Raw genomic sequence first — 12754 nt, forward strand, 5'->3', positions numbered from 1 at the left:
ACATTCCCTTCGTCTTGCTGCGGTATTCATTTGATAATCCATCAAAATGTTGCCACGACTTCGTTGTGTTGTCGATGCTATTCCTGTGCTTCTGACATAGTCCCAATTTTTTCCCTGATAAAATGTGTCATTTACAATATCTGACAATTACGAGTCGACACATAATGATTCCTTGTTTAGGCATTGGAGACGGCGTGCCTGGCGTCTCCCGGATTCGTGGCGGCCGCCAGATCTTGAGCTGCGTCGATCCTTTGGCGCAGAGAGTTCGGGGACATGTCCTCAGCTCGGACAGCGCCAGTAGTCCGGCGAGGACCAGTCGGGGCTGCGAGCCGTCCGCGGCCGATCCGCCGGCCGGCCGCTGACGACACGGCGGCCGAACGTGCCCTTCAGCTCTGCACGACATGCGACTGCACCTTCCCACTGAAATCAGAGCGCCGGCTTCGTGTTGGATCTTAGATCACATTTCTTTTTCAAAGAGCCTCAGCTATCCCTGCCCGTTCACTGACCGGTTGCTGGGAAACCAGTTCAGTGTACCATTAATTGTTCCTCCGCCAAACCGCCCCAGCACATGACTGTCATGGCCGTACGTTTGGAGTTGTTGATGGATCGCCCACGGACGGCTCAAAGCCCCGACTTGTCTCCCCGCTGGACGGCTGGTTTGGTCGGAAGCTCTGTAACTCTGAGTGAGGTGTGCCGCAGCGGCTGATCAGCGCAGTCGAAGGATCTGATGACCGCCATGAGTCTGAGATAAGTCAGGCGCGCCGGCTCCCTCACCCGCCGACCGGTCACTGGCTGCGGACCAACAGAAGGCACCCGCCGTCAAAACTGGTCACAAAGCAGCCGGCACGTTGCACGTAGTTTAAGAATATTGGTGTGCTTAAGCCATTATGAAACACTCGAGCTAGTCAAGTGTGTGTACTATTGAGCGGAGGAAATATCGAGGGAGCGGCGTGAGCACAGGGCGGTGCCAGTGGCCGCCGAGCTGCGCCGTTGTCCGCGCGCGGTCTCTGTGCGGCCCGTGTGTCGCCTTACTGACCGGTGTCTCCCTCCCTCCCGATTTCCAGCTGGTGCGGGTAAGTGAGCCGCCGGCCCGGCGCTGTGCGTACGCGCGCTGCTTCCAGGCCCCGCGGGAGCCCTGGGGTCCTCGGCTGCGCTGCCCCCCCCCCCCGCCGCTGTGTGACCGGTGTGTGCGTGAGTGTAAGTGCGGCCCTCTCCGCCGCGCCGGTCACGTGATTCGACCGGTGGCTTCTGATCCATGCTTTAGGGACCGGACAGAGAGGCCGCCCCGGGTCGGTGCTAGTCCTCCCGGCCTCCTGTGAGTGTCCTCCCCTCCCCGGGACTGTCCCCCGTGGGTGTCCTCCCCGGGACTGTCCCCCGTGAGTGTCCTCCCTCCCTCCCCGGGACTGTCCCCCGTGGGTGTCCATCCTCCCCGGAGACTGTCCCCTTGAGTCCCCTCCCCTCCCCGGGACTGTCCCCCGTGGGTGTCCTCCCCTCCCCGGCACTGTCCCCCGTGGGTGTCCTCCCCTCCCCGGGACTGTCCCCCGTGGGTGTCCTCCCCGGGACTGTCCCCGTGGGTGTCCTCCCTGGGACCCGTGGGTGTCCTCCGCGGGACTGTCCCCCGCGGCTGGGCTGAGCGCAGTCGTGTGGTCTCGCTCAGAGGCAGGGTAGGGTAGAGTTGCAGTGGACCTCCCGTCGGTGTCGGCGCGGGGTAGTAGAGCGCCCTGTCTCGTCACGGGACGTTCGGAGGCCGATCAGGACATTCGGCCGCTGATCGGAGCAGATCGCACAGCGCTGCCTCGGCTGAACCGCTTATCAACAGCCGGTTTTGTTTTTGTCGCGCTGCTAGCACACTGCTGGACGGCGATTTGATGAACGTTGAGTATCCCTTGCTTTTGACTGACTTGTGCGGGCCACGCTACTAACCAATCCTTAACGGTGTACCAGATTTGACCGCAAATCGTTCAGTCGTTCTGGAGATCTGGAGGTGACCCCTGCACGTGCGCAGATACAGCAACACCCCAATCGTGAGACATGAAAATGCATCGCCGGTGGTGTCCAAGTTGCAGCGCATTTAGCCCAGTAATAGCCGAGCTATTGTATTGAGAACAAACTTGACACCTCTATATTTTACACGTGGCACGTGCACTGTGCAGTAGTCGTCATCCCCATACATTTTAAGGTAGTCCAACACTTAGTAGAAGCGATGGAGCTACCCTACACAAATATTGCCAGTAAATCGGTCCGGGCCTTCTAAGACGTAAAGTTTCCCCAAATCCAGCCGGCCGCTCGTACTCCGAACTTTGCGTTTATGTGCAAAAGAGTGGCGGCGCCGTTGTGGCCGGCCGCTGCAGTGGCGGCGCTGCCGGCGGCCGGTGAGTCTGACCGCGCCTGCCGTCCTCCTCCGGACGCAGCAACACACGCTCTGGGACCAGGTAGGGCGGGCCGCCGCCCGGCTGTGGCGCTCTCAGGGCCGCGCTGGCTCGCTGTCGTGCCGGCTTGTTTCAGTCATTTCCGCATATACTGGCCGCGAATCGCTCTGCATCTACCGGATGCCTGTGCTCTTCTCTCTGCAGCGAGGCATGCCCGGCCGTCTGTGCGCAGTGATGCATGGGCTGTCGTTGTCTCATGGCCACCTGCCATCGTTTATTTGGTGCTCGTAGCTGCCTCCTTGTCCCCGTTCTGGTCAGTTTGGTGTGTATTGCAGCCATACGAGTAAGTAAAAGTACATAGGTGACAGGAATGGGCGCTTCGCTCGTCGGACGCTGCCCCGGCCAGAGGCCAGCTTTTGTCCTGATTGGTATTATGCTGTGCACTGTGCAGTGAGTGCTGTCCCTCTTAGAAATTTGCGGGCGGCAAATATACACTTCAATAAGCTTCTGTTCAGTTGTATGATACACTGTTCAGTTGTATGACGCCGTTTTCCTACATTACACTATAAGACGTAGACTAACGCTTCTTGTTTTTATAGCCTCATGAAGCTCTTATGTGCGCTAAGTGCCGTATCGCCTCGATAGTTTGTGGCAGCGTGCCCATTGACTGATGTTTGGCAACTGGGAACCGGTCCTTGATCCAGAGCATGCACCTTTTCACGTATGTGCGCTATGAGTGTGTCTGAGGCCCCTCCCCTCCCTCCCTCTCTCCCTTCCTTCTCAGGGTAGGAGGAGGACGGATACCGTGGGCCGAACCCGGTCCGGACATGTCCCTCATTCTGGGTCTGTCTGTCACGTATGGTGGGACTGCCCTGTATAGTGTCTGTCTGTCCCGTGTGGCGGGTCTGTCCTGTGTGGCGGGTCTGTCCCGTGTGGCGGGTCTGTCACGTGTGGCGGGTCTGTCACGTGTGGCGGGTCTGTCCTGTGTAGTGTCTGTCTCTGTCCCGTGTGGCGGGTCTGTCACGTGTGGCGGGCCTGTCTGTCCCGTGTGGCGGGCCTGTCTGTCCCGTGTGGCGGGTCTGTCCTGTGTAGTGTCTGTCTCTGTCCCGTGTGGCGGGTCTGTCACGTATGGTGGGACTGCCCTGTGTTGAGGGTCTGTCCTGTGTAGTGTCTGTCTGTCCCGTGTGGCGGGTCTGTCTGTCCCGTGTGGCGGGTCTGTCTGCCCTATGTGGCGGGTCTGTGCTGTGTGGCAGGTCTGTCTGTCCTGTGTTGTGTCTGTCTGTCCTGTGTGGCGGGTTCTTGTGTACATAGTGTCTGGTCGCAGTTGGTCTCTGTGCAGCTGGTGACTCGGTCTGTGCAGCTGGTGACTCGGCCTGTGCAGCTGGTGACTCGGCCTGTGCAGCTGGTGACTCGGAGAGAACGGTCACTCCCTCCCTCCCCCTGTCTTGATCGGTATGTCTAGGTATGTGGGGACAGGTCACTGACCTGACCCGGGACCCCGTCCGCCCTGGGCCTGGCCGGCTGTTGCTGTCTTTCTCCGTATTGACAGTATATGTTTGTCGATTGCAAGGCGGAGTTACGGGGCCGAGCGGACGGCTGTCGGCCGCCGGCCTGTTCTGAAAATGGCGCGCTTCTCGCTTAGTCCGCCCGGTCTGTTCTGAAAATGGCGCGCTTCTCTCTTATTCCGCGGCTCTCGATGGGGCCTGCTTTTTGGATGTGAAGCGGCGTCTTGCTCGCCTGAAGGCCTCAGTGCAGCAAATGACGGGACTCGAATCAACAATCAAGTTGTCATGCGCTATGCGCACTTGTAGTGTGCTGGCTGGTCGCCATCTGTCATATGTCACTTTATACAGGTACTTTTTGAGGCACGCATGGAAAGTAAGTCCAGTCACATCTCGATATTACAGCATAAATACGTATGTGACCACCTAATGCATGTTTTTTGCGAGTTCTAAAGGTTTCCATCCTTTTTGGCTCACCCTGTATTGATTTACGCTGCGCCCGTACGTCCGTCCGTCTGTGGCCAAGGTTTCGACATGATGTCTCTTGTAACGTTGGCGGCAGGCCAGTTGGCCTTGTACCCAAACCGTGTACCGTGCGACAACAATCCATAACCCCCGCTAGTGTGACAGCGGCAACTCGTACCCCCCCCCCCCACACACACACCGGTGTACCGCGCGACAGTCTGTACCCCTCCCCCACACACACACACACATTTAGTGTACCGGTGTGGTATCGGCGGGCCGGCAGGGACCTCTGTTCTGTACCCATCACCAGAGCACTCTGTGACCGGTGAGGTGTCGGCGGGGACCTCTGTACCCATCACCAGTGTACTCTGTGACCGGTGTGGTGTCGGCGGGCCGGCAGGGACCTCTGTACCCATCACCAGTGTGCTCTGTGACCGGTGTCGGCAGGGACCTCTGTACCCATCACCAGTGTACTCTGTGACCGGTGTGGTGTCGGCGGGGACCTCTATACCCATCACCAGTGTACTCTGTGACCGGTGTGGTGCCGGCGGGGACCTCTGTGCCCATCACCAGTGTACTCTGTGACCGGTGTGGTGTCGGCGGGCCGGCAGGGCGGACACACGCTGGCCGTGATGCACGTGGGTGCGCCCTGCTGCGGCATGAACGCCGCCGTCCGGTCGTTCGTCAGGAACGGTATCTACCGCGGCGACACGGTGCTCGGCATTCAGGACGGCATCGAGGGTCTGGTGGAGAACCAGGTGAGCCCCCGCCCCCCGCCGGGCCGGCAGGGTCACTGGCACTGCAGCTGACCGCCGCGCCGGACTGGGGAGCTGCTACTGACCTGTGCCATCTGTGACGGCAGGTGACCTGTGTGACCTGTGTGACCTGTGTGTCCTGTGTGACCTGTGTGTCCTGTGTGACCTGTGACGGCAGGTGACCTGTGTGACCTGTGACCGCAGGTGACCTGTGTGACCTGCGTGTCCTGTGACGGCAGGTGACCTGTGTGACCTGTGTGACCTGTGACGGCAGGTGACCTGTGCAACCTGTGCCATCTGTGACCGCAGGTGACCTGTGTGACCTGTGACGGCAGGTGACCTGTGCGACCTGTGTGACCTGTGACGGCAGGTGACCTGTGCAACCTGTGCCATCTGTGACCGCAGGTGACCTGTGTGACCTGTGTGACCTGTGACGGCAGGTGACCTGTGTGACCTGTGTGACCTGCGACGGCCGGTGACCTGTGTGACCTGTGACGGCAGGTGAAGGAGATGGGCTGGGGCGATGTCACCGGCTGGGTGCCGCAGGGAGGCGCCTTCCTCGGCACCAAGCGCACGCTGCCCCAAAAGTACATGAGTCAGGTGGCGGCCCGCTTCAAGGAGCACAAAATACAGGTGGGTGCCGGGGCTCGTTGGATACGACTGTGCCGACAGCTGACACCAATCCACAGAAACGGCTCACGTTGCCGGCGCAAAATGACCTTTGTAGTCGGCGCGCCCTAAGGCCCCAATAAACAAACAAGCCAATACACGTGTAGCTGGCTGAGCACTGTGCAGTGTCACAAATACATTGACAATTTTTACTAATATCGGTGGTGGCGGGCTGTGCATAGCTGGAAAAGGAGCGGGGAATGATGTGACCAAACGTGCTTGAATCCCTATCCTTAACCCGCGCCGGTGGGGGGGGGGGGCTATTTTTTGCCCCCCCCCCCTCCAGACATTTCGATATATCTCCAGAACCGCTGCGCCGATCAGCACCAAACTTTCAGTACCCTCCCGGGCATCAATTTTACACATTGTGACTAAAAATTTTCCAAAGGCTATGATAGCTTGGCCTCAAATGACGTCAGAGTGACGTCATGTTCTGTCGTTTTCGACCCAAAAAAGGTTTCGCGGGAAGAGCTGTCAGGCCTATAGCTTTGAAGATACAGAAAAACCTATAAGACATAGAAGGTGTAGAATTACCAGGGCTACTAAACTGCTATCTCGAAATTTTTGAATTCTTGAATTTTGACCCACCCCCAAATCATTTTTTTTTAATACAATGGCCAAAAAATCCAAAATGTCTGTCGATTAAAAAAAAATCGGAATACACGTGATAGCTTCTACCGATTTCTATTCACATACCAAATTTTAGATCGATGCCTCTTTTTTTCCAAGTTATAGCGAACCTGTTCAAAATTGATGATTTCAAATTTTCAAACTCTATTTTTAGCAATTCTTCCACGTAGCGTAAAATAAAGACCACCATTAGACTAGCCGTGACGAGCTGCATCGAATCAATGCCCATGTTATGCAAAAATATCAACTTTCAGAAATATGACCTTTTTGACCTAACCTCCACCAGGAACTGGGAAGTGACCTAAACCGTTCCTGATGGTCTTATAACCAACACCAATGAGATGATGGAAATGAAAAATTGTCCATAAAACATGCATCGCACAGCCCTAGTAAAATTGGGTTATGTGCTGTACCTTGGTGACCTAACCTGTGACCTGACCCGGTATTATCAGTGATCTCTAATAGCAACATATGTACTAGGCAACTGACGCCCTATGGCTGATTTTCGATAAAATGCGTTTTATTCGATGTTGTAGCGCATTCCCAAGAAGACCCGTGAACGGTGAAACATTTCATCTTTGACCTGACCTGTGACGTCATCGGTGACCGCGAGGTCAATGAAATTAGATTTTTCTCGACAAATTTGCCGTTTGAATTTTGCGGATCCGTCCAGTAGTTTCGGAGATACGAGTGTAGGGGGCAAAAAATAGCCCCCCCCCCCACCACCACCAGGTCGTGTTATAAATAGACCCCACTAGGGCACCGGTTAAAGTGACCATCCCACCTTAACCCGCGCCGGGCCGGTGCTCCGCGACTTCCGCGCCGGGCGGGGGGGGGGGGGTCTGAACACCCCCGTCTAACTCGGCTCCTGGGCCACGTAGCGACACGCGGTAAGCGGCATTCGAAAGAGCATAAAAAATAATGACTGAAACATTTCGGTCATTTTGGGTCAGGTCAAAGGTCAGGTCGCCAGAGATCATCAAAGGTCAAATGTAGTCAATTTCAACAATTTTGGAAACTGCCAACGGCTAACTCGGGAACCAATCGAGCTAAAGCGCCGCGGAAAACCGCATTCGATAGACATTTTACAGACCTTTCTGAGTATTGTTCTCAGATTTGACTTCAGGTCAACGGTTTAGCCTCCAGAGGGCAAAAACTGTAAAAATTGCCGTTTTCACGAAAATGGTTTTTCGTCAATAACTTTTGACTCAAGAGAGTCACGACATTATTTTTGGCAGCATCGTGTTCCTCTCGTCGAGACGCGTCAAATGAACTATTTGTTGACCTTGAAAGGTCATTTTGAAGAAAAAAATTGACCAATTTGACCATTTGTCAAGGTCATGACCTAACCGGAAAGGGTCATGTTGCATATCAGTCGATCCGTATCGTCGAGCTGAATACGTCTGACGTGTTTTCATTGCTTTAGCACGTGTTTATCAATAGTTGTAGCCAAAAAAACTGCTGGTGACCGCTCATGACCTGAGATGACCTCAGGGGCACACAGAGGGGACAGGTGCATTTTTCCGATTCATTGTGTCATGTTTACCTATGAACCGATGTTTGAGAGGGTTTTGAACCCATTCGTCCAAAAGAGGCGCATTTCAATTTTCTCTCATTGTCTTATAATGGGGAGGTCGCAAAATTGACCTGACCTTAGGTCACCGATATCAAAATTCCGAGATAAACATTTCGCCCACCGCGCCGCGGCACCCGACCGCAACGGACGACAACTTAAGTACCGCCGGTCAGCCCTGTGCTAGCGCCTTCATTCTTTCACAGTGCGGCTCAGAAATGATCAGGGAATGCTATGGACGGTATGGTGCACTAACGAGCACACACTGTGTAAACTGCTGTGGGTGAAACGAAAGCAAATATTAAAAAAAATTGCGATTGCAACATGATGACAAATAGTTAGATCAACGCCAAATCAAAAGAGATACGGCTTTTTGTGACCCTGCATTAGAAGCAGCAGACTTTGGGGATCATTGCCATGTATAATTTTTGTCTTTTGTATGAAATGAACGCACGCTAGCGGCGTTTGAAGTTACGAGTATCTGACAGTCATTTTACGACAGAAAACGTCACGACTTCTGACAATCATACACGAGGCCGGTCTTGACAAAAACATGAAAATCATGTTTTTTCAGACACCCCAAACATTTGCCTGACCAGCCATATTACGATTTATTCGATTAGGTGGACTTGAAATTTGGGCCTTTTCGGTATTTATGGCCACTCGTGAACCCCATTTGCATCACTGTGCCCCCCCTCCCCCAGTAGGGCGCGTTATACGCAGACCCCAGTGGGGCGCGGGTTAAGTTATAATCGAAAAACCTTTATCCTGTTTTAGCGAATTTGTTTCTTTTATATCCTTCGAACACCCATAAATATTGCCCCAAATTTGCACAGGGGCGAGATTTGCTGTAGGTCCACCTACCCTGTAAATTTTGTGTTTACTTACTGTAGATTGGGTACGTTATAAGAAATCGTGTAATATTGTTATAACTTTACCTTTTTGCATGATTAAATAACAATCTTTATATGAATAGTGTTTTAGATCGGTTGTTACATACATGAATTAAAAATCGTGTGTTAAGTTGATACACGGTGTGGGGTAACGTGTCACTTTCTGTTTCGCGGTTTCTTCTGAATTACATAGCTCTTCAACCATATTGTTGTAGCTGCTAATAAACCTCTCTTGCGGTGAACACTCAACACTCAACATGCTTACCAATTCTCATGTTGGTAATGTGTCACAGGGTGATTACGCTGTTGTCCGATAACTGTGTGTGTGTGTGTGTGTGTGTGTGTGTGTGTGTGTGCGTGTGTAAGCACTCACTTGTCAGGGCCGATGACGGGATACACACCGACCCGACAGGACCGATTTCCCTGTCAGGACCGAAAACCCGGTCCTGACAATTCCAAGACCGGGGCCATGTTCCTTGGCCTCTAAACATGCCCTAGGGCCATTTTGAGGTCGGTCCTGTTAAGTCGGTGTTCTGTCAATATGTGTGTAAAATGTGTGTGAAAATTGGCCGCCGTATACACTCTTCTGTCCGGTGGCGCCCCCTAATGAAGGGTCGGGCGGCCCATTGAAGCTGTGGTCCCTCCCGCGACCTCCCGCAGAGTCCAATTTGTTCCGGGTAGGGTGGCCGGGCAGGGTCGGGCCGAGCCGGGCAGTCGAAGTAATTAGCTGAGGAGCGAGTGGATAGTAGCGCTGGGTGTGCTGCTCAAGTTTCGCTGTAGTGACCAGCGGCACGGGCTGATGCTATCAGTGTTGGTAAAGACGAAATAAGAATAGCCTGATGATCGACCTAACCTGACGTCACCTGACTCACCCTACCCAAAATGCCCAAATAATATATCATGGAACAAAACGATTGTGAAACAATTATGACAAAACGATTGTGACAAATAACAGAAGCGGTTGCGTGGCGTTTGATGTGGGTAAAAAGCAGGGATGCGGAGCCGTGAAAATTTCAGACGGCTCCGGCTCCAGAGAAAAAAAATCGGCTCCGGCTCCGGCTCCGGGTGAAATGCGATGGCGACTCCGGCTCCAGCTTCGGCTCCGAGTAAAATGGTCCGGCTCCGGCTGCTCCGGCTCCGGCTCCGGCTCCAATACTCAGTACATCCCCTATGCAATTAAATACGGGTGGAAGAAACAAGATGATGGGATTGGTGCGCGCTGCTTCTGTATTTGCATAACAAGGCTATTTTCATATTTTGACTACCGCATGTTTTACTGCCTTGAACTGTCAAACCGAACTAGGTCAATAATTTTTCCTCTTCAAAAAAAGGAGCCGGAATCGCCCCCTTTTTCGACGGCTCCGGCTACGGCTCCGGCTCCGGGCAAAATATGCCGGCTCCGGCGGCTCCGACTCCAGCTCCGGCTCCGGCTCCGCACCCCTGGTAAAAAAGTATGAAAATAGTTTTGGTGACCTGAGGTCAGAGGTCAGGTCAACGACCCTGAGCTGAGGTTTTGGTGTTTCGCAAATAACTAACAAAAATGGTCCGAGAGCTACAGTAGTGGTACTATCGCATTCGTCTTGTCAAGACGCGTCGAATGACACATATTTTGCATGGAAAAGTTCAAGTTTTATGTTGACCTCATGTGACCTCGAATGACCTTCTTTTTGCCTAGACACATGAATGGTAGCTTATATATACGATTCGTAACCGCTGATCACGAATCTGGCATCCAGTTTGCTGTAAGCATTCATTTAGAGCCTTAACATGGCAAGAATGTCTTCATCATTTGGCCGACTTGAATCAGTGAAAAAACTTTTAGCAAGGAAACTCTCAGGTGACCTTGACCTTATAGCAGCCTTGTATCGTTGGATGAAACTGGGTCGCACCAGACCTTTGGCGGAATAGTAATGGGAACGAAGCACCACGCACTTGTTCTTTAATTTTATGCCTCTTACTTGCTGGTAAATACCAGGATTGCGGGGTCTGAGTCCATATCTGGTGGAAGTTCTGACCGGAGTTAGAGTCGAAATAAAATCGATTTTGGAATCCGGAGCCAGACTCGGGGTCGGATTCACCAAAATTCATCGACTCCGCAGACTTGTCATGGCTGCGGAATCGGAGTCAGAGTCTATCGACAGTTCAGCCCGGAGTCGGAGTCGAAATTGATTTTTGGAAGCTTGAGTCGGAGTCGAAGTCAGAGTACCCGAAGATCAATCGACTGCCCGGCCCTGGTAAATACATCACCCGTCGTGACCTAGTTCCCCTCACTTTTTCTGCGAAATTACGTCGCTGTGTGCCAGCAAGCATTTACAATGTATCGCAAAAGGTCTCACATAAGGGTGTCAATTTTGGAACCAGGGAGCCATTTTCAGTGGATCTGAGCGGCGCTGGGATTAAATTCGCGCTAAATTGGTGCTCGGCCACACTGTGCAGCGGTTGCTGAGTTATTAGCCTTTTAAATCGATGAAAATGACGTCACTCTGACGTCATTTCTGGCCAAGCTATCATAGGCAATTGAACAATTTTTGAACACAATGTGTAAAAGGAATGTACGAGAGGGTAGTGAAAGTTTCGCGACGATCGGCGCAGCAGTTTTAATGATATTGCGAAAAGACTGGAGGGGACAAAAATAGCTCCCCCCCCCCCCCCAACAGGACGAGGGTTTAAAGTGTTACAGGCAGGGCCGGTCCGAGCCGGGCCGCTCCTACCGAGATTTGTCCGTAATATTGAAAAGACCGCTTCGGTCCCTCGCTCGCAACAAGTAGTATCTGATTCTGCTCACTATTATCATTCTTGCAATTGAAGGAGTTTCAGGTCATTGAAGGCACATGACGGAGTGCAAGCTACTAGCCTTGCCTCTGTTTTATATTCCGACTTGTAGCCATGCAGTCTCTCGGTGCTTTTTGATCGTAGATCGGGGATGGATATGGCTAATCCTTTCCGGAATGCTGCGCTGGCGACGATCGGGTGGGAAAGGGAGGGCAGGAGGGTAGCCGCGTCCCGACTCCAGCCAGGCGTGACGAGAAGGGGTGACCGTCCGTCCCGGGGAACGCGGATCCACGCAGGCAGCTGATGTGGCATGGTTGCGCAGTGCTCATCTCAGGCTAAACACGCGGCGAAGCATCAGCTCGCGTTTTTTATTGGAGTCTTGCTAGTTACTGGAGGGTTTGTTGACGGAAGTCTACAATTGCTTCGTAACTAAGCACCCGGCAGTTGGTGGGGGTATTTCGCCACCCGCCATTTGCTGGGGGGGGGGGGGGGGGTAAACGCCCCCAGCCGATAACTCGAGAACCCTATAGACGCAGCGAAACGCACGAGAGGGCAAACGAAAGAACACGACGATGATACTTCCTACATTTATCATGCTCCTCGCAGAAGCTCTCAACGATATACGAAACAATAAACTTCAATCGATTCCCTAGAGGTAACCAAAATTTGGTGCGGCTGCGGCGCGCCGTATTTTTAGCGATAGCGCGGCGAAAAAGTGGGGATGTACCTACGCCCCCCTCCCCAGCTACTCGCGGATTTTAAAGGAATTATCAGGCCCAGGGTTTGAGAATTTGCAAGGGATCGACTTGTTTTTGCTATTGCTGGATTTCAAAAGCAGTGCTGATTCTAATGATATGCATACCTACGCACTAATGGTCACTCTTCAGACTGGTATTTAGTGTTAATGCCAGTAAGACACCTTGGGGGGGGGGGGGGCGACAGACGAGCCAGCGAGGGGGTGGCCCTTGCATTTGCGTAATTGTGAGGGGGATGTTACTTCCAACTGACTTGTGCACGGTTGACGGTAGTCAGTACCCTACTAACCGGTCTCTAGCGATGTACCAAGGCGATGTCTATAGGTGCCCCCCCCCCCCCCACCTTAGGATTTTGTTTTGAATCGTCGCTT

The 12754-nt window shown here is 53.2% G+C and overlaps 1 protein-coding gene across 16 annotated transcripts in view; it reads left to right on the forward strand.

The window, feature by feature from the left end:
- The window catches only part of LOC122369859 (ATP-dependent 6-phosphofructokinase-like), a 98852-nt gene that overhangs the window by 40998 nt on the left and 45100 nt on the right, over positions 1-12754 (forward strand). For 11 of the 16 annotated variants that reach the window (XM_043344947.1, XM_043344939.1, XM_043344940.1 and 8 more), the window contains exons 12-13: positions 4948-5094; positions 5593-5724. In XM_043344947.1, coding sequence (XP_043200882.1) covers positions 4948-5094; positions 5593-5724 — 279 coding nt within the window. Of the gene's footprint in view, positions 1-1064; positions 1074-4947; positions 5095-5592; positions 5725-12754 lie in introns of all 16 variants that reach the window. The other 5 variants (XM_043344936.1, XM_043344933.1, XM_043344938.1 and 2 more) reach the window with 1 other exon arrangement.

The sequence above is a fragment of the Amphibalanus amphitrite genome, unplaced genomic scaffold (genome assembly GCF_019059575.1).
Source record: "Amphibalanus amphitrite isolate SeventyFive unplaced genomic scaffold, NRLGWU_Aamphi_draft 001080F_arrow, whole genome shotgun sequence".
Taxonomy (NCBI): domain Eukaryota; kingdom Metazoa; phylum Arthropoda; class Thecostraca; order Balanomorpha; family Balanidae; genus Amphibalanus; species Amphibalanus amphitrite.